The sequence below is a fragment of the Equus quagga genome, chromosome 4 (assembly GCF_021613505.1).
Source record: "Equus quagga isolate Etosha38 chromosome 4, UCLA_HA_Equagga_1.0, whole genome shotgun sequence".
Taxonomy (NCBI): domain Eukaryota; kingdom Metazoa; phylum Chordata; class Mammalia; order Perissodactyla; family Equidae; genus Equus; species Equus quagga.
This window is the reverse complement of record NC_060270.1, coordinates 10,610,733-10,632,784: the sequence shown is the minus strand read 5'-3', so window position 1 is coordinate 10,632,784 and position 22,052 is coordinate 10,610,733. Positions and strand designations below refer to the sequence as shown.

The following is a 22,052-nucleotide window of genomic DNA, read 5'->3' as shown; positions in this document are numbered from 1 at the left end:
ATTTCAGGGGCCTCCTTGGCAGTTTCAGCTCCTGAGCCTTGGGCGAGACCACCCTGTCTTCCCTTCCAAGTCTATTTAACTTTGAGTCTCAAGGAGCAGAGGTTAGTGATTTGGGCCTGTTGCTGCAGAAGGCCTGGGCTCCTTTTGCAAACTGATATATCAACTTCCAAGGTCGAGTTCTCTTTATGAAGTCATGAGGCAGATTATGTTGAAACACTTTTTTAAAAGTTATTATTACGCCCTGCTTTTAAAACCATCGATACTTAGTTGTTTACATAACTAAGAATTTCCTTTCAAATAACTCTTCTCTGAACTAGAATATTTTTTGCAGATAATTTGTAGTCTATACATCTAGACATAAGAGTGAGTGATGTAATTTTTAAGTACTTCTTCGCCCCCACCAACAGGCGCCTCATTTATGCTCAATCATAATAGACATCCTAAATATACAAATATCTTCCCAGTAAATGACGCAGCCTTCACCACATTGCATAAGTTAAAGGCTTGCTTCATTTCTTTCACTTCAACACCCAAATCTAAGTCCTACCGACCAAATAGGATATACCACTAAAATATATCTACATATAACATCAACTATCTCAAGATATCATCAAACTATGCTGCCAAAATATATCTTGAATTGCTCCATCCCCATAGCCACCCTCTAGTGCAAACACATCATCTCTCACTTGGACAACAGGAATGGCTTCCTCACCGCTCACTTGCTGCCATTCTTGCCATGCTCCAATAGATTTCCTTGCCACAGCAAGAGATGAAAGCCTAAATCAGAACGTTGTCACTTCCCAACTTAAAATTCATCAAAGACTTCTCCTAGTTTTTATTTCTCAAAAATGAAATGCCTTTGCCCAGCTCTGGGCATTTGTACCTGTTGCCTAGTCCTGGCATGCCTCTCTCCAGTTCTTCACACAGGTGGCTCCATCTCAACCTTTTGGTGACAGATCTCATATTGCTGTCGCAGAGAGGTCTCCCCTGACCTCATTTCTTAGGTTGCCACCTGCAGTTACTCTCTTAACATCCTCTTTATTTCCTTCACGGAATTCTCATTTTAGTGTGATTTCTAAATGGAATAAAGGTAAATGTTTGGTCTGCAATATTTACCTGACTATTATGCTCATGCCTTTTTTTGGGAACAAATTTATCACCATGCTCTGTATAATTTTAAAACCTGCTTTTTATAATATGAAATCATAAGCATTTCTTAGGTTATTAAATATTCATCTAGAACATGATTTTTAATACTTCATCATATTGATGTGTCACAATTTCAGTAACCAGACTCTATTGTTAGAAATTTAGATTATTCCGAGACTTTTACAAAAGAGTTGGAGAAGACCAAGGTAATTATTAAAGCCCTGAAAAAAATGGAGCTGGGCTTTGGAAATTAAGATTATAGTCTGAAAGGAGAAATGATGGATCAACGAAAGGGTAGGCAAAAATGTATTCACAAAATCAGAGAGAACTAGAAGTTTGGTTGCCCTTGAAGCTCGAAAGAACTAAATTTAGGACAAATAAAGGCAGTACAGTCTGAGCATTATTGAGCTCGTTACACTGAGGTTTCTCACTTAAGCAACATGCTAGATAGTGATAGAAAAGCAGATTTGGTGGTGAAAGCAATTGGTTGGGTTTTGGAGACGCTGAACTTGAGATATTTGTGGAATGTCCAAGGGGGGTCATCTAGTAAGCAGTTGAATTTAATGGTGTGTGGCGTAGGAGGAAGTCCTGGTTTAGAGTTAAAGATTGGGGCGATGTCTCCATATATTGCATGGTAATGGAGACCAATGGAAACAGATGCAAAACTCAAAGGAAAGTATGTCGGATGACAAAAAAAGAGGACCCAGGACAAAAAGGTAAAAAACATTAACAATTTGCAGAATGGACAGAAGGAGATGGGCATTTAAAGGAGGGGGAGGACAAGAGGCCAGAGAGCTGGGAGCAAAGCCGAGAGACGATGTGCTGTGAGGTTCTCCAATGTTGATTAGCGGAACCTTGCTTGACTGGTTATATGGCTGGTGAATTTTCCTCCTCTTCACTTTTTGTTTATATCTCCCCAAACTGTGCTCACACTGAGAATAACTTTTCCAGATAGAGTATGCTCTTCTTCCATAGAAGATATACGTGTTGTTGTATTCCCCAGGTAGACTATCCAGTAGGTTCCTCGAGCTCATTGCATGAGCAGGTGGAGAGCTCTAGGGTGTGATGTCAAGCACTCAGGGAAAGCTGGTTCCATGTCCCAGGCTGGTTCTCTGGCTGACCTGTAGCCCCACCTGACAGAGTGTGCACTCGGGAAACCCTCCTGAGTAAAGGGATCCCAGAATATTGAAATGACCAAGTGCCCTATTAAAATGCAAATATTCTGAGAGGGATGACAAGTAAATTGTCATCCCCTATTTAACAAGTTGGTAGGCTGGGGATTTGTTATCAAAACTCTTTCCATGTGGTCAGTCTCTGAGATGACCCACAGGGCCAGTTACTGTAGTGGGTTTATAGGCCTACAGTGGAGGCTTACCTGGGAAGGGTCTATCTGAGCACATTAGTTAAGTTTTACAACTATCTATACAAACCATCTGTTTTCATTTCCTAGGCTGCCATAACAAATTACCACAAACCAGGTGGCTTAGAATGACAGAAATTTATTGTCTCCCAGTTCTGGAGGCTAGATGTCTAAAATCCAGGTGTCAGCAGGGCCACGCTCTCACTGGAAGCTCTAGGGGAGAACACTTCCTCGTCTCTTCCCAGCTTTTGGTGGTTGCCAGGAATCCTTGGTGATCCTTGTCCTGTAGATGGAGTGCTCCAATCACGACACCCACCTCCTGATGGCATTCTTCCCACTGTGTCTGTGTGTTTGTGTGCCTCTGTTTCACTTCTTATAAGGACACCAGTCATCGGATTAGGGGACACCTTAATCCAGTATGACCTCATTTTAACTTAACTAATTATGTCTGCAAATACCTTATTTTCAAATAATGTTGCATTCTGAGGTCTGAGTGGACATGAATTTCTGGGGGACGCTATTCAACCAGCACTCTATCTGTTAAGGCCAGACACTCAGCTAACTTCTAGGGAAAATCTGATTGTGGAGACAAGTAATCATCATATGATATGGGGCATTGACACTGGTGTGTGTGTGTGTGTGTGTGTGAGTGTAGCATAAAAGCACTTGGCACCTCTTGAATGTGAGAAGTCACCTGGGACTACCATGCAGTAGAAAAGGAAGAGTGGAAAGGACATTAATTCACTCTAAAAAAATATAGTGAGTACATGTTATAGGAGGAGAGCAGTAAATGGAAGACGCAGTATTCATGTCCTCAGGGGACATACCATCCAGTGGGACAAGAGAAGCAATAAAGACGTGTAGAATAAATACACTTGATATTTAAAGACCGAGAAAGTGTTATGAGATTTACAGAGTGCTTTGTGATGGAGCATAGCTGAGAAGAACCTTTTCAGATAGGATGGTCGGGAAGAGAGATTTATGCTATAACCGGAAGGGTGAGGAGGATTCAGTAATGGGAAGAGCCCAGAACAGGCATTTCACTTCCTGCATCAGTTTTTCAGGGCTGCCTCTGAGCAGAGACCTTGAAAGTCAGCCATCAAGGCGTGGGCCTTCATCTCCTGCGCCACACCTTCATATGTAGTTGTGCTTCCAGAGGCCTTGAGATTCTTCTCTTCACATTCGCCCTCTATCCCTCTCAACTCTTCCTCTACACACACACACACAAATACACACACCACATTTTTTCTGAATCATTTGAGAGTTACAGGTATTTTGACACTTTAGCCCTACAGATTTCAGCATGTTATCACCTAAGAAAAAGGACATTTTCCTACATAACCACAGTATGATTCTTATAATTGGACAATTTAACATTAATACAATACTATTCTCTAACCTACCATCCAAATTTAAATTCCTCAAAGTGTCTCAATAATGTCCTTTATAACTATTTTTTTTTCTGGTCTAAAATTTAAGGAAGAATCAAGGATTGCAGGTAGTTGACATGTCTTTTTAGTTTCCTTTAATCTGCCCCAAACGTTTTTGTCTTTTATGACATTGACGTTTGTAAAGAATCCAAGCCCTTGCTTTGGAGGATGTCCAGTAGAGGCCCAAACGTATGCTAGATTTGTAGTGTAGTTTTTGATATTTGGTCTAAATGCTCACTTGGAAGTTTACAGTTAACTGAAATGGCTAGTGACCCAGACTGCTATAGTTCAAAGTGTCCCAAACTAGTTCTTTGGGGTGCAAAGGATGTTTTGTTAAAGGGGACTTGAAATTGCTTTATAAAAAAGTAAAAACAGGCTGCTTTGCTGCAGGACTTTTCAAGAACCTTTATACTCTACTGGACATTATGAATCTTTAAGAGGATTTCCCAAGTTTAATTGATCATAGAATACTTTAAGGACTGTATTAGTTATCTATTACTGAATAACAAATTACCCAAAACTTACAGACTTAAAGCAAAAAGCTTTATTATCTTATATAGCTTCAGAGAATCAGGAAGTGGCTTAGCTATGTGATTCTGGGTCAGAGTCTCTCCTCAGGTTTTAGCAAAGATGTTGGCTGAGGCTGTAGTCATATGAAGGCTGGACTGGGCCTGAAAGATCTGCTTTCAAGATGGCGCACTCACATGGCTGTTGGCAGGAGGCCTCAGTTCCTCACCATGGGGACCTCTCCACAGGGCTGGTTGAATACACTCATGGCATGGCAGCTGGCTTCCCCTAGAGTGAACAATCTACAAGAGAGCGAGGAGAAAGCTGTAATGTCTTTTATGACCTAGTCTCAGAAGTTACACACCATCACACCTACTAATGAGTCACTAAACCCACCCCACACTCAAGAGAAGGTGAATTAGATTCCACCCTTTTTCTTAGGCTCCAAATTTCGAAAGGAGTAATGTCAAAGAATTTATTGGTATATTATAAAATCACTATACTTACCATATTGGGGGGTCCAGAATTTTTCATACCATACTTTAGAAAACCTTAGTTATAATGTTGAAAGTCAGGGTGAAAAGTTAGAAGAGGTGGGTCTGAGGTTCGCTTCATTTATTAATTGTGTCAACTGGGTCTTGTCTCAACTTTTTAAGCTTGAATTTTTACATAAGTAAAATGAAGATGATAATACTGTCTGTCTTTGCAATATCTTAGGGTTGTGAAGATAAGATGAACCAATGTACAATAAAAATGCTTAAATAATTATAAGGTACTACACAGATGTTCACTCTTGTTAAAATCATTGGCCAGCATATGACCTGTCAAATCACTGCTCGCTAGATGTCTTACTTTTCATATTCAAAAAATTCCTCTTCCTATCTTCCAGGAGAATGTCACATGCATAGATGTGCTTAAAAATGCTTTTGATAGCCTTATAACAACTCTATAGGAGTTTCAACCTGACATATGCCTTCTTATGCAATTGCCTCTTTGCTAGACAGAGAACTTTGTCTCTGCAGGGTACTGAGTTACCTGCCAAATGAGTTGTTGTTGTTTTTAAAGACTTTTATGTATTTCTACAGTTTCCCTAAACCATAAGTAGGCTGCTTTTCTCCCATGTCTCATAAGCTCCCTCCGAAGCAGTTCCTAAAGAGCAGTTCAGAAAATGTGTTAAGCAATGGCAGCCTCCTCAAAATAAGTACCCAGTCTCCCATCGTGACCACATGGCAGGACAAAGGTTTGGATGCATGAGTCTTAACGGGGTATGCTTGTCCAAAGTTAGTCTCCCTACTTTACAGTCATATCTCATTACCACATGAACCACACAGGCCAGACATAAAGGAAATGTCACTGCCAGCCAACTGCAGCTTTTAAATCCAAAGAGCTTAGAATACTTATAGGCATAATCTTGTTAATCTTCATAATGCTGTGAGGTAAGTCAAAGTATCATCACTCATAGAGGAAAGTGTGGCCAAACTTGGGTTTATTTTGAGTCTCTGTGTTTTTCTAATACCTTACTCTGTGAAATTATTATTTGAATATTGAACGTGGTTTAGTCCTAGTACATTAAAAAAAAAAAAAGAACACAGATATTATGGCTGAATTAAGGCTAGGGTTCTTAACCCAGAAAGAGCTATTGGTCAATACATTAATTAAGGCATCAAGTTTACACCCTGTTGTCAGCTGTAATTGTTTATCGCCTAACTAAACCCTCCTTAATTTATTATAGTCATTAGTGTCTGTTAGCCGGGGAGCCGTGCTTGAATTTTACAAGGGGGTGGTGAGCAGTGTTCCGTCTCTGAGCCGGGACCTGCCTCACTCCATTTTCTCACCTCCCACTTAACACAGGCCTCGGCCTTACTTAAGAAATGATTAGCCTTCTCTGTAGAATCATAAACAGTCATAGGGCCTTCTACTCTGCATCTCAGCTCTCAAAGCTCTAAAAGGAGAGAGGAGAGGATTAGATAATCTCTAAATTATCTTGTATATCTAAAATTCTCAGTTAATGATTATCTGCTTTGATGCAGAGATTAAGGCAACAATGACAGAAATAAACACTCCAAATTAGAGCACTGGAGACAGAGTTATTTGCGTGTTTTCATCATTGCCTAAAATCAGTTTGAGGGGCAATAACTGGATCCAGGAAAGTGAAAGTCCTCTGGCCACCTCACTGCTGGCTTTCACGGAAGGAGAAGGAAGAGGGAGGGGGGAGAACTCTCGCTATGTGATTCAGCAACACGTGCTGGGGTCAGCAGGAATAGCCAGGGGTCTAGACATCACTGAGGAAATAGGCTGTTAAGGAGAGTTGCTAAACCTGTAGGGGCAGATCCAGGCTTCGTAGGGTCTAAAGCTTATTCAGTCGTAAAGGCCCTCTTTAGGAAAAAGAATTCAAAATTAGGTATGAAAATGCATATCTATTCAGAAATGAATTCAGTTGGAAGTGAGTATTTATTTGAATGCTCACAGTCTCTACAACACCGTCCAAAACAGGGAACGTGCCATGGAGGAAATGTGGAAAGAGACTTGGTCTTAACCAATCATGTTTGAAATATCTTACTCTTGTACATTTTCCAAAAACCTACGGCCATATGAATATTCTGCTAACCCCCGCCCAGGGTCGTGGAAAGGGTCTGAGAAAGGGAAGAACCCAGACCTGAGCTTCGTTAGTTTCCCATTCCAACCGCCATGATAAACATGAAACAGGTTTAGAATATTCCAGTAGATCGTTCAATTGGAAGTTCATGTAACTGAAAAAAAAAAAAAGCCATTAAGAAATGAGGTAGATCTATGTAAACGGTCATGAAAATTCCAGAATATATTGTTAAGTGAAAAAATAAGGAATGGGATAATGTAGCATGATCCCATTTATGTAAGAAAATAATTAAACCAAAACTGAAGCACTGTGTGTTTTGTATGTATATATGTATGTGTGATACACATTTGATCAAATTTTTAACAGTGGTTACATTTGGAAAGTCTATGGGATTATGGAGTATTATTTGCAGTCTGCATAACAAATATCGAGTGTTACCTGTAGACCTCCTCATTAAGAACTGCACATCCCTCCATCATCTCGATTTCAAACATTTGATTCTCACCCCATCATCGGCCACCACTCCAATTCACTTCCTCTACAGTTTAACTCCAGCTCTTTGGACCCACCAGGATCTACGCTCAAGCCCCATCTTCGATGTCCTCAGTCCCCTCATATCCCCTCTTCCGTCCTTACCCAGCTTGAATTCCGTGTCCATTATTACAAGCACACTTTTGCATACATGTTAACTGCCCTGCTGCTTCTCGCTTCGTTGTACTCCCTTGGTAAACTCCATCCCTGCTTGATTCCAACTCTCCTCCTGCTCTGCCATGCCACTGGGCAGCTGAACGTGGCTGGAGAAAAGCCACGCAACTCATGCTGCCTGGTCTCCTTTTACATTCCTCACCTAACCTTAGGGGGGCTTTCAGTGCTGCCCCGGAATCCTACTGCATTTTCCCCAGTCCAGCCACTCTCCCACACCCCTTGGCGGCTGTTCCATCTGTTTTCTTCTCTTCAAACCTCTTTACTTCCTCCACCATCCCCACTCTTAGTTTATGACTGTGCTTATGATTAAGTTGAGAAAAAGAAACAAGCAGGGAAAAAACCCCAAAATACCCACCCTGCACAAACTCCCAGTATGACGTCTACCCCGTACCTGCTCCCCTGTTCTTGGCCTTCGTTCTTCTTCCTGTGGATGAACAACGAGGGCTTCTGTCTCAGGCCAACCCTGCGTTGTGCACAAACCTACCCCTTTCTCCTCCTTAATGAGATCCAGGGCCACGGCTCTACAGGCACAGCAGGCACAGTGCCTAGGGCCCACCTTACTTTGAGGGGCCCAGGAAAATGCTTAAAATCCGAAGAAAAATAGGAACTTTTAGGTTAAAGAAGATATTTTAATATATAATGTTAATATAGTCACTCACACAATGGAGCTCTTGCTCTCTGGGGTCTCCTGTATAAGGCACTAATCCCATTCACGAGGGCTCCACCCTCATGACCTAATCACGTCCCAGAGGCCCACCATCACACTGGGGCTTAGGCTTTGACATACAGATTTGGGGGGACACGTGCATTCAGTCCACCACATTACCTGAACCCTGTCTCGACTCTCCTTCCCTTCCAACCACCCACTCCTCATCAATTTTCGGCCTTTTTTTTTTTAAGAGCAAAACTTCTGAAGAGATTTGTCTCTGCTCAGTGCCATCAGTTGCTCTCTTCCCATTCTCCTCTGACTTATGGTTGTCATGCCTCCTGCGCCACCAAAGCTGCTTTCCTGACAAGGTGGCCTCCGTGAGACTGAATCCAGTGGCCAGTTCTCAGTCCTCCTCTTACTTCACTTAGCAGCAGCATTTTAAATAGTTGGTCATTCCTTCCACTTAAACTACTTTCTTCACTTGGCTTCTTTGTAAGGAGACCATATAAGTTTTCTTCAGAATAAAGACATTTTTGAGAGTGAAAGATGGGCACTAGTTCTCAATACACTGACGCAGATACCAGCTTGGACCATCTCAGGCAAACTGGACCCGAGAGTCACTGTTCTAGGACACCACCTGCCTGGCGTTTCTCCTGTGTCACTGGCTCTTTCTCCTCAGTCTCTTCTGCTGTCCTCCTCTTATCCCCAACCTCCAAATACTGGGCTGCCCAGGGCATCCTTGGACTTCTTGTTCTTTTCCTTCTCTACACTCCTTCAGGGCTGTTTTCCAACTGCTGTGCACTGGTATGCTATACTGCTTGATAAAATGTTGACGTATTTCCATTCCCATTAGGAAAGAGCTGCTCTCAAACTCTGATGCCCTCTCCCACCCCCCGACTCCAGCCTCTCTCTGGGACCCCCACACCTACCCATGACCTAGTTTCTAAAATGTTAATACCTGGCACTTTAGAACTGTGCTCCAGTACCTTCTGATTGGTTAGTACCATTACCACACTGGTTGTCACATATTTTGAATAGCATCCTTGCACTTTACACAGCTTTAAATGAACTCCTAAATTTTTATCTCCAGCTCAGACTGAAATGTTTCCCCTGAACCCCAAGACTTGTATATCCAATTGCCTGTCTGGTATTTCTACTTGAATACATAAGGGGTATTTTGCACTTAAAATATCCCGATTTCTCCCTCCCACCCTGCTCCTCACACAGTCTTCCCCAATTCAGGTAACGGCAGCCAACTTTTCTCTCGCTCCAAGTCCAGCCTTGTTGTTGTTTTTAAAAACTCCTCTCTTTCACACCCCACATCCAAGCTCTCAGCAAATACTATTGGCTCTTCCTTCAAAACACATATGCCACGTTTCACTAATTCCACCACCGCCACTCTGCACTGTCGTCTCCTACCTCGGCCACTGCAGTAGCTCCTGTCTCCCTGCTTCCAGCTGGGCTCTTTCTAGTTATTTTCAACTCAGCAGACAGAGTGCTCCTCATAAAACATAAGACAGCTCAGGTCACGCCTCTGCTCAGAACCCTCCGTGATCACTCTGAATAAAGGCCATGCCCTCACCACGACCTCAAGGTGCTATGGGTCCACACCACCCACTCGTTACCTCTCACCCCATCTGCTCCTCCTCTCCTGTCCCCACCCACTCCAGGGACACCCGCCTCCTGGCTCTCCCCTGCTAGGCGCACTCGTGCTTCAGAGTCTTGGCACTTGCTCTCCCCCTGGCCTGCTCTGTCCCCATGCTGCACAGCTGGCTCTTCACCTCCTTCAGGTCATTAATTAAAGGTCACCCTCTCAGTGAAGTCTTCCTTTAAGAAATTATAACCCCCACCCATTGTCCTTCCCACCTTTATTTCTGTCCCCTGTGCTTATAACCACCTGACACACTGTAGATTTTACTTCTATGTTATTTGTCAGTTTTGTTTCTTGCTGTCGTAGTCTGCTCGGGCTGCCATAACAAAATACTGTAGACTGAGTGGCTGAAATGACATAAATTTATTTCTCATTTTTCTGGAGGCTGGAAGCCTGAGATCAAGGTGCTGGCAAGTAAGTTTCATTCTGAGGCCTCTTTTCTTGGCTTGTAGGTGGCTGCCATCCCGTTATGTCTTCATATGACTTTTTTGTGCATGTGCCTGAGGGGAGACAGAGAGAGCGAGCGAGCCAGCAAGCTCTCGAGTGTCTCTTCTTATAAGGGCACTAATCTCATCATGAGGGTCCCCCTCATGACCTCATCTAATCCTGATTACTTTCCAAAGGCCCCACCTCCCAATGCCATCACATTAGGGGTCAAGCTTCAACATCTGAATTTAGGGGGGAGACATAATTCTGCCCTTAACACTTTCTGTAACCTCAGGCCCTAGAAGAGTGCCTGGTACATAGTGGGTACTCAGGAATTAACTGTTACACGAGTTCACAGTTGGAAAAACATGTCAACTATTATTTACTAATATTTTAATTTCTCAAAAAATTTTACCACTATTAAATTTTACTCACTAATAATTAATAAGCTATAGGGAACGTCTCCAAAAACAGAGCAGCTGGTTTTTCACAGCCCTGTTCTAGAACCTTTATATAGAACGAGTAAAATATAAATTTTGCGTGTTCTTTGGAAGTTTATATACTAAAAGAGACATTGTGCAGATTGACACACACACTCTGCAGAGAGAAGTCCTGAGCGCTGAGGCCAGGGGTACAGCGTTCCAAGCCGCTCACAGTCAAGTCCATCTCCGCCAGGCTGTGGTCACCCCACTGAATTCACTGTAACTCATGGCTATGGAGCTTTTGCTGGCAAACCCGTCTCTCTCAGACAACATTGAAAACCGAGCTAATGAAAAGCAAGAAATCAGGCCCCCTGTTCATCAAGGAAGATTGGAAATAGAATAAAGTTACAAATGACCGGGAGCTGTGGAGATGCTGTGAGGGTTTCCAACTCATTCTTTCCTTTTCTTGTGACACAGACTGATTCTGCTTGGGAAATCCACTCATTGGCACTGTGGATCACGAAATACCTTCTCTCGTCATCTATAATACTCTTGTGTAGACACGGACCTATCTTTTATTCTGTTCACTTAAGAACAGTTTAATTTACCACATTAATCAGGAAAATACAATCATAACCCTGAAGAGGCATTAATAATTCTAGTGGGTGTTTTCTAGTGTTTTGAACATTCGTCTCTGCGGAGTCTCTTTAACATGCCCACACACACAGATATTCATATTAGAATCCCCTGGACACCTTTGCAACCCTGCATCTGAACGTTACTCACTTCTTGGCCTTTCCAGGGAAACCTCCAGAGAACATGGCTTCTTGTTTGCAAAGAGATGGGAGTTGCCAATCACTGCCCTCCCCTCTGTAGAGGACTCCAGAATATTCTCAGACCTGGTCTCCTTACCTGTTGGAAAGGAGCTCAATTTGACCAGTTGCTCAAGATGCTTATAACCTCATAGGATATAAAGATGTAACAAACTTAGTTTTACATACAGTTCTTACGTAACTTATTTAGGGCAGTGATGCTCAAATTTTCCCTCTCCTTACCCAAAATAAAAAAAAATGTTTTGAGTTAGGCTTTCTTTGTATTTCCATTTTACAATAATTTTTCTTCTGTTTTTACCAGTAGTTAGGTGGTGGTGGGGCATGTTAATGCAATTATTATGAAAAGGATACACATTTTAATCGTTAATCCCCAAACTATAGGGGAAGATAGAGGTGAGAAATGAAGCAGACCCATCTCATTTAAGAAAACTTAACTGGAAGAAATGGGTGTTGTTTTGCGTTATGATGCCTCTTGTTGCTTGAGTCTTATACAGCTATTTTTATGAATACATTTTCCTTTCACTTCCAGTTTCAACAGCACTAGTTTAGAATTATGAATTCATCGCATCTTTTTGCTTAGGCAAAAAGCGGTTTCATAATCAAATGTGAGGATCTACAATAGAAAAGGACTTATTTGATCCTCAGTTTTCTCATCTGCCTTGCATATAAACTCACAAATGTTTGGATAAATGGCTACAGAATTTATAAATGTTTGTTCAAGGCTATCAGCACAGATGCTAATAATGAATCCAGTGAATGCATAGTAAAATAAACTGTCAGATGACAAGAGAAGTCAATGATACTTATGGTCACTGCACTGATGCTTTCTTCACTGGTTTAGGAGTCAGAGTAGAAATTGTTTAGTAGCTACAGTAGGATCAGAACTCATTTTACTGATCAAATACAAGAAAACCCAAAATGGACAAACATTTGAGAAAGTGGTTTTTGGGTATCTAATTTAGAGAATTCTATTCTTTGAGTGATTCCAAGAAACAATTTGAATATTTCCTTAATTAATTTCAAGGAATATTTATTTTACTTCATTGAGATCATAATGATTTATAACATTGTGTAATTTCAGGTGTACATTATTAATCAGTGTCTGTATAGACTGCATCGTGCTCACCACCAATAGTCTAATTTTTATCTGTCACTATACATATGTGCCCCTTTACCCCTTTTGCCCACTCTCCAACCCCCTTCCCCTCTGGTAACCACTAATCTGTTCTCTTTGTCCATGTTTACCTTCCAAATGTGAGTGAAGTCATGCAGTGTTTGTCTTTCTCTGTCTGGTGTCTTTAGCTTAACATAATACCCTCAAGGTCCATCCATGTTGTTGCAAATGGGACGGTTTTGTCTTTTTTATGGCTGCATAGTATTCCATTGTATATATACACCACATCTTCCTTACCCATGCATCAGTCGATGGGCACTTGGGTTGCTTCCACATCTTGGTTATTGCGAATAATGCTGCAATGAACATAGGGGTGCATAAGTCTTTCTGAATTGTTGACTTCAAGTTCTTTGGATAAATACCCAGGAGTGGGATATTTTTAAAATTCATTTCAAGGAATATTTCTTTTGACCTAAAATTGTATGACCTACATCAGAAACATATATTTGAACTGCTCTGCAGTTCAAGGTGCAGTTTTCACACACAGGACCTTATTGATGTTCACAACACCTCCCTAATGGTAGACAGGGCAGTTGGGATACACCTGTTTCACCAAGGAGGTAACCAAACAGGAAGGAAGCTCAGCAAGGCCAAGGTCACAGAGCTGAGAAATGAGGAGTCGGGATTTTAATCTTCATCATCTGACGCCAGATATTTCCAATCTATCATGTTGCCGTTGCTACTTTAAGCTAATATGATTGTAAGGGTGACGCTGCTGAGGTAATTCAAACAAAGATAGTTTATCTGGGGGCCTAAATTACTCAGATAACTGACTGGATATTTTTGGTTGCTTTGCCAATTGAGACATGACCTGAATGTCTCTGAGGGAAAAAAACATAAAAACTGCACTTCTAAAAATACCCCTCACTGGGGGTGACGACACTTGCCCCCTATCTCTCAAACCTGTAATCTAAGAAATGCTTCTTGGGCCAAGAGTTCCCAAAATGATTTTTGTTAGAGAATATAGCCACTCTTCAGAAATACAGACTCCACTAATTCTTCATATCTTACTATATTCCACATTATTTTCCTCAGGACTAAAGAATGTAAAGTCCTAGAATCTCCTCCCTAGTGATGTACGACATGTACTTTAATGATGTTAAAAAGTGTATTCAACTGTACCTACTATATCACAGGCTTTCTTCCTCATTAATTACCTGAAGTGAGTATATGCACGTTGCTAATATAGCTAAATAAACAAACATGTATGATAGTTAGAGTATTGTTATATTAAATGCTAAGTGAACCCTTCTAGAGAAGCAGCTGTCTCATCATATGAGATCAGTTTGTTACTGTGAGACCATTTGTCAGGGATGTGGACTTTAGGTATATATATATTTGTGCTCCAGAGGTGTGATTAAATAGCTCTCAATTATTTCTTAAATTTTGCACAAATATACACAAAGTTCCTTATTCACTAAACAGTTATGGACAAGGGAAACGTATCCACGCAAAGCCCTTACTTCAAGTGGCTGGTTTTGGCATGCCCTCGTGGTCTCAGAAGGTACAGAAAGTATTTGCCCACTCATAAGCTTCCAGCAGTAGGAAATTCTGCCACAAGTACAACCGGAAATGCTGGGTAGAAAACAGTGCCTCTGCAGGTTTGGGAGGCTGTTGCCTGGCCAGAGGCTGACAGGTAATGAGTGCTGGAAAAAAAAATTTGTTGAATAAATGAATGAATGACCCACTTGTTGGTTTAGGGCCTTATCTGCTCTATTGCTCCATTAACTGTCTCTACCCCTCAATAACTTGTCCTGTCATCAACGAGGAAAAGTCTGGGGTCTCCCTTCCCTAATAAATGTCTAAAGCATGTAAGCAATTACACTCTAGGCAAAAGCATTCATTCAAACTGAACGAGAGCACATACAGGACTCTGACTGACAAAGGGACTGAAGCTAGTAAGAGCTCACCAAAAGGAGAGACGGAGCGGGACCGGGGGAGCGAGAACCAGAAGACCGTGGACCAGTGGACAAAGCCTGTTGCTTTGTTCAGCTTAGAACAATTCAGCGGACACTTATGATGCGTCAGGCACCAGACAGTGTTAGGTGCTGGGACTGGAAGGGGTGGGGAATTCAGCAAACAGGATATACTTATATTTAAACAGTATTTTAGTTACATTGTCAAGCAGTATGCTCCGTATGTTATTCAGACTCCAGAAACCTTTTAGGTTAAGTACCTCTAAATTTAAAGTAATGAGGTAATCTGAAAAAAGCGTAATAAATACACTATGTTTTCCTCTGTTTCCATATTTTTTGGACATTCTGTACTATATAACTAATGGACCTGTTGCTTTAAACATACTGAGCATGTTATTTCAAAATGTAAATAATATTCTACTTAAAGGTAAGTTAACCCTCTGTTCCCTAACTTTTCAGATACACTAAACAAAGTTTATACAGACAGATCCCCAAGGAGCTCCAGTTGAACAGAAGGCAAGGGATATGGAAAAAAATCATTCCACAGACTCAGAACCATCAGAGAGAACATAAGGAAGAGAAGTGGCCTCCACATGCACAAGAGATGATTGCTTTTGGGGGATGGAGCAGAGGGTCAGGAAAGAATTCACAGGTGTGGCGCTGTCTGAGCAGAGTTTGGGGCAATGAATAGGTATTTACCAAGAGGACAAGGGAGGACAGAATTCCAGGGAGAGGATGGGGATAATGCAAGAACACGAAGGCGGGAGACGGCGTGTATGTTCAAGGACTACAGCTAGTTTCCTCTTGATCAAAGTTTCAGTGAGTGGCAGAGTTGTGGGCGGGAAGTAATCAGGGGCTTTAGCATGTAATATTTTGTTTTCCTTGTTAATGAGTCAAATTTTATTCCCTAGAGATGATGAGGAATCATTAAATGATGTTACATAAGGAAATGATTTGGTCAGAGTTGTTGAGAAAAGGCAGCAGTCCCCAGGGTTCTTGCACAGCCTCTCAACATCCCTATGATCTGAGAGTAGGTTAAAAAGAAAAATATTAAAAAAAATACAAAAACAGCAGCCAGCCTGTGGTGTAGTGGTGAAGTTCAGCATGCTCCACTTTGGGGTTGGGACTTCTGGGTTTGGATCCTGGGTGCAGACCTACGCCACTCATCAGCCATGCTGTGGCAGCGACCCACATATAAAGTGGAGGAAGACTGGCACAGATGTTAGCTCAGGGCTAATCTTCCCCAGCAAAAATAAATAAATAAATAAATAAAAGAAGTAGAAGTCAAGATGTTACAAGCAGGCCAAATCTATTTGTTTAATGACAATTTATGACTATCTATGCTCAGTGCTTGAGGCTGAGGATGGAGGAACCGTGGCCTAGGTATTTCTTTTCAGTACTATAACTCTTTCACTCTCCCAAACAAAAGTAGAAGTTGTTCCAGGATAATTCATCATACTCTCTTCATTTATTTCCTTCTCCTTTTTCTTACTTCTCAAATATCAAAACCGGGGCAGGCCTGGGTGCACAGGAAGAGGAAGAGTGGAGGAACAGTTGTGTTCCACGTGGCGTCCATTTCACTTCTTCCCCACTTTAAGCCCTCACTACGGCAATGGCCGTTATGGGTAGCACGGAAGCCAAAATCTAGGGATCACCTGCAGGTCTTCATTTAGGAACTTGTTCTAGCCTTTTCTGCCATCAAACCTCCTGGCTCCCCACCCCCCTGCCCCTTTTTCTCTTGAAAATTAGAGTTCTTACCAGTTAACATTAGCAGAAATAAAATAATTGAGTTTCACTTGGTTTCTCTCTCCCTCTGGGAGAGAAACTACCACAGTCAAATATCCAGAAGGTAAGCAATTAGAAGAGGAAGCTAAGGATATTCAAGATCTGACTGTACATTTACTGTAATTGCTGAGTTATTTACATTCTTTGACTCCTCCTGGACTGAGCCGATGTGGTTAGGATGGTAGACAGTCTTTCCACAAGGGATGAGGAGGTGGCCGGCCCTCTAGATCTCATTCTGCAATTAATTAACTGTGTGTTTTTGGACAAATCACTTCTTCGGGTCTGCCTTCTGATCAGGAAGATGAGGGAGTGTGACCATATTCATGCTTCTCAAGGTCTCCTTTGCCTTAGGTTCACCTGAGGTGGTTCCAAAACGTGCAGATTCTCAGATCTGACTGGAGGACCTGGTTTAGCAGTTGAGTCTGTGGACTCTGCATCAGACTGGCTGGCTTGAAGTCCCTGCTGTGCCACTTACTAACCGGGTGACCTTGAGCAAGTTATTTCCAGTCTGCAATATCTCATTTTTCTCATCTATAAAGGAGGGATAAGGATAATAGCATCTACTTCTTATTGTCCCTGGAAGGGTAAAATGATATAATGCTTTTAAAACAAGTATATTGCCTGTCTCATACTAAGCATTCAACAGATGTCCTATATTATCATTTGTATAGCCCATAGTATGTATGTATGTATGGGGGTGTGTGGGGGGGTGTGTGTGTGTGTGTTTGGTGTGGGGTAGGTGCTCCATAAATATCTATTAAATAAATAACAGAAGTATAACTGAAGTGGGTTTTTTTTTTTAGCAACTTATTTTTTGCCCTCATATCTGAAATTCTTTATCAGCCCAGGAATTACTTCCCTAAGAAAGGTGAAGACAGTTTGAAGGAACTGTTTAAGTGCTGTGCTCAATCTTTGCCCTATGCTTACTCTTAGACCCTCAGGATAATTACACAATAATTAAATGACAGAAGTCCCACTAGGTGGGAGAGCCGAGAGGGGCAGGGAACGAGGCTCAGGGACGCTGCCGGCCGATGCAGCGGCCACCGTGTAACACAACGACTCTCACCTACGTGTGTATCTCCATTTTATCTCACAAGATGCCGGGAAAATCTCCAAGTCACTGTCATGACAATTGATTCTGAATCACAAAAAAAGCAATATTCCATTTTCTGTGTTGTTGACCGAGCAGAAAGCAGGACAACGTAACTTTGTAAAAAGCTTGAAAATCAGGGCTATCAAAAATAGAGAGCGGACCTCTATCCCCCATTAACCCACCGATCAAAACAGTCCGCGCACGTGGAACGCTGGGTTTTTCGGTGGTGGTGGTCCCTCGCCACTCACTCAGCTTGTCAGTCCCCCTGGTGTCTTCAGTGAGAGGAGTTACCGGTTTGGTACCGGCAGGGAGGAAATCGCCTCGGAATCTCTGGAGGTGGCCTCCTAGAAAGATCGCCGGGAGGGGAGGAGCCCTGGTTGTCCTGGAAGGAAAGCATGGCCCCATCCGGGAAGTCCCGGCTCGCCGGGAGGCTGGGGTTGGCGGCTCCGGGTCCTGGAGGTGGCAGACGCGGGAGCCGCCAACCCCAGAGCCGGGGCCTGCGCGGCCGGAGGGGCTCCGAGTGTGCAAGTGACAGACGCGCAGCCGGACGGACACGCGTGGGCACGGCCTCGCCCCACCACGCGCGGGGAGGGCGCTGAAGCTGACCAGGGGCCATCGGTGCCTGGCGGGCGCGGCGGCCGCCGGGGCTCCGCTGCTGCACCGACGGGCGCGCCGGGGCCCGGAGCCCTGGGCCTCGCCGGGCGCGGCGGCCCCGCCCCTCCGGAGCCCGGGCTTCCGCCTGAGCCCGGCGGCGGCCGTGACCGAGGCGGTGCCGCGCCTTCCGCCCGCGCCCGGGAGCCGCCGCCCGCCCGCGCCCCTGCGCGCCGCGCCCACAGGCCGCGGGGAAGGGGCGCCGGACCGAGGGGACGCGGCCACCCGCCGGAGACCCTCCTGGAGCCGGGGACGGGATGGGGCGGCGAGGCCCGCGTTTCCCTCGCTCCGGGGATCGGCCACTCGGCACCTGCGGCCGCTCGGGAGCGGAGACTTGGCGGGGCCATGGCCACGGCGAGCTGGGAGGGAGAACGGAGCCAGCGGAGCCTCCTTCCTCTCCCAGACTCGCAGCGACCCTGGAGGGCCCCACCGCCAGCGCGGGCGGGCGGAACCCTCGGAGGGGACCAACTGGATCCCGGATCTCCTGCTGCCACCGGCAGTTGGGGGCGCCAGCACCAGCGCTCTGAGCGTGTAGTGGGACTTTTCCGTTGTCGTCCTGAAGACCCTCCGCCGGGGCGTCTTCCGGCTTAAAGTCTTGTGTAGAAGGCGATTCTCCCTCTTCCCCTCCCTCCCTTCCCCCACTCACCTTCGTTCATCTTTCTCTTGCCTTCTTCCCAAAAGGGCCAAGGCAAATATGGACAAGAGTGAACAAGTTAGGATACTGCAAAGTGTGTGTGTGTGTGTGTGTGTGTGGAAGGGGAGTGGTAGTGGGGTGGGAGAAAATAATGAAAATAAAATTAGAAATATCTCAGTACGTAACTGTCACACACGTTCTCAGTCGGCTAGCAGCCTCGGCTGTGTCCCGGGGCAGGCGAATTTTACCTGTGCGGTCCTGGCAGGAAATTTCACTGTACGGGCGTCAGTGGTAGCCGGGGGTGTCCAAGAGTTTTCTTCTCAGTATTTATTTGACTTTTCTGAAGCATATTCATATTCCCACCAAAGGGATCAGAGAAGTAACACGCTGTTGGAAGGCCATTCCTGGACACAGTTGAGGCGGCTACTCAAGGAGAGTGGCCTTTGTCACCTCTGCAGCAGAGGTCACTGGACTCTGCTCAAGGTGTAATATGAGGGGACAGGTGTTTCAGGGGCTTGGGAAAACACCACGCTGTGCCCTAAGGAACATCCCCGTCCCGAGTGAGGGCAAACGCTTTTCCTAAGGACGAGGTGGACTGGTGAATGGGAGGGTGGAAAACACAAGGTGAACCCTGGGTGTATCCGGGACCCCGCAACCCACGCCGCTCCCTGCCTTCGCCGAAGCAGCGTCAGATTGCTCCTCACAATCCATCATCTTCTCCTTGGCTGGCGGACACCTGCGTTACAACGCGGCAGCCGGAGCTGGATGTCTGCGGAAAACAGGCTCTGAGAGTCCTCTGGCTACTGCGTAGTCATGGAATATTCTTTTATTCAAGAGGCCTCTTCTAGTCGATTCTAACTGGGTTCGGGTTATTGTTCGCCTCACCACCGATAGGGGGCAGCAGATGCCCTGCGATGCCCCGGCGACTTGCAGGAAGGGCCGCCTGCAGCCCCTGGGAATCCGGCTTAAAGGAACGTTTAGGGTAGAAGGCAGGACCTAGCGCCTCTACGTCCTCGGTAGCAGCTCCCGGCCCCGGGCCTTGGACCCTGGGCGCCTCCTGGGGACCCTGGGGGCTTCCCTGTGCAAGGGGTGGGCGAAGCCATTTGTGCACCAAGCAGTGCCTGTACACTTAGTGAGCATACACCATAAATAAATAAATTCAGATGTATGCAAATAGTATGATTAATAAAGTATACAGGCATTTGAAAGTATTACAGAATCTATTGAAGCTTTTGATCGTTTTGTAAGTTTTCTCAATCAACAGAGAATTTGAAAGTACAGCTATCACAGTCTGGATGGTGGTGGTGGTGGGGTCTGCTAAATTATTTTGAATTTTAAAAGGGCGTCTCTTTTTAGAAGAGGTTGGGAACTACCATGACCCACCGAGTCGTTTGATTGCTGTGATCACGATTCTGAGGCATTTGGGAAGGGAAACTGGGAGGACGGGGCCAGGTCTGCAGGGGTGTGTCCGCAAGCGCGGCGAGACGTCTGCGCCGCAGCCCGGTCCGAGCGCGGAGCTGGGGCAGCGCGGATTGGTCCAGACCCATCCAGAGAGAATCCCCGGAGATTCACCAAGGGCCGGATTTTCCTGAAATCCCACCTCAGTCGGTAGCCCCGGCGCTTCAGGTTTCAGAATTGTCAAGGAGGCATTATATATCTTCTCCAAAGCTTATTTCCTTAAAAATGAGAATTTTAAAAATCTAAGTTAAAAATACATTTGTGGAGCAGTAATTGTTTTTTTGAAGAAAAGAAAAATCCGAAAATGTAAAAAATTAGAGACTGGCTATTACTGTCACATCTAAATAGCTTTTAACAAGTGAAAACTTCGAAGTTATCCAAATGAAAAATAGATAATAGTAGCAAGGTTGTGCCCTTACTTGATAAATCTCATGCACAATTAAAAACCCTAATTAATCTCTGAAATACCTTTGGAAGGTAGGGAAGAATTACAGTTTTTTAATTATAGAACTTATCATAACACGATTCTAGGTGGTTTTAATTTTATTACAATTAAGAACAAAACATATTGATGATATCTACCTTTAATGTATTTTTTTCAATACCATAACAGATTCTAGAAATGCAGTCATAACTGCTAAAGGGAAGAATTTCAAGCGCACACTTAATTGTTAGAAGTTTCATTAACATGAAAAGTCCATATAATGATGTAAGAATATACGATCTTCCCCAAGTGATGATGAATACTAATTAAGGCACTATAAAATTTGTAGGAAAATATTCAATTGGTATTTGAGAGGGATGAGGAGAAATTAAGAGGAGAAGGAAAAGACAGATTTGTGGTCCAGGTGGGGAAAAGAAAGCGAGTAAATCAGGTGGGGGATTTCTAAATTGGGTTGAAAGTCCTAAGAGAAACCAGAGACCCAGCTGCTTCTGTGAGGTCCGTCCTACAGCTGCAGAACCAGGGGACTGGCTCCCTGTGGGATCTGAGAACACAGATAGCACTTGTGCCTAAAGAGAAACCTGAACAATTTTCAGTTGGTCAAGGGCCAATGCTGTTTACCTTAAATGTGTGTGTTAAGCAACTGCACACTGAGCATGAAAATGTGTTTTATTTCATGTTTTAAAGGTGGCAAAAAATTGCACCAAGGATCAACCACAAAAGGTTTCCTATTAAAAAAAGTGTTGCTACAAACTGGCAATAAGATGAAATATGGCTGTCATTTTGTGTGCCACACAACAGCTACACAAGGCAAGTGTCGTTAGTTCCATTTCACATGTAAGGAAACTGAGGATCAAAGAGGTGAAGATACTTGCCTCAGTTTACACAGCTATCATCTGGAAAGCCACTTTCTGATTCGAGAGCCCAGGCTTTTTACACTGTCTTGCAGCCCCTGAGACTGCAGTGTGTCACTGTAATGGACACTGACCCTGGACTCTCAGGTGTCTGGTGACTGAGTAAAAATGTCAAACTCATTTCTATCACAATTTGATTGACCAAAAACTAAATTAAAACAAAACAAACCAGCACCCTACATCCACAGAGCCTCTGCATCTGGAGCTTCTGTATCCCAGATGATTTAGGGAGGTAACAAAGGGGTAGGGAGGAG

General features: G+C 43.9%; 1 protein-coding gene across 1 annotated transcript; it reads right to left on the bottom strand.

The window, feature by feature from the left end:
* Nucleotides 1-4,549: 4,549 nt before the first annotated feature.
* LOC124238152 (collagen alpha-2(I) chain-like) lies at nt 4,550-20,531 on the bottom strand. Its single transcript, XM_046658773.1, has 8 exons — nt 20,358-20,531; nt 19,870-20,062; nt 17,882-18,982; nt 14,369-14,551; nt 13,143-13,201; nt 11,685-11,810; nt 7,106-7,199; nt 4,550-4,751 (listed from the first exon to the last, which is right to left on the bottom strand). The coding sequence occupies exons 1-4, from the start codon at nt 20,529-20,531 to the stop codon at nt 14,403-14,405; spliced, it is 1,617 nt and encodes a 538-aa protein (XP_046514729.1). The 3' UTR covers nt 4,550-4,751; nt 7,106-7,199; nt 11,685-11,810; nt 13,143-13,201; nt 14,369-14,402.
* Between the last annotated feature and the right edge of the window lie 1,521 nt (nt 20,532-22,052).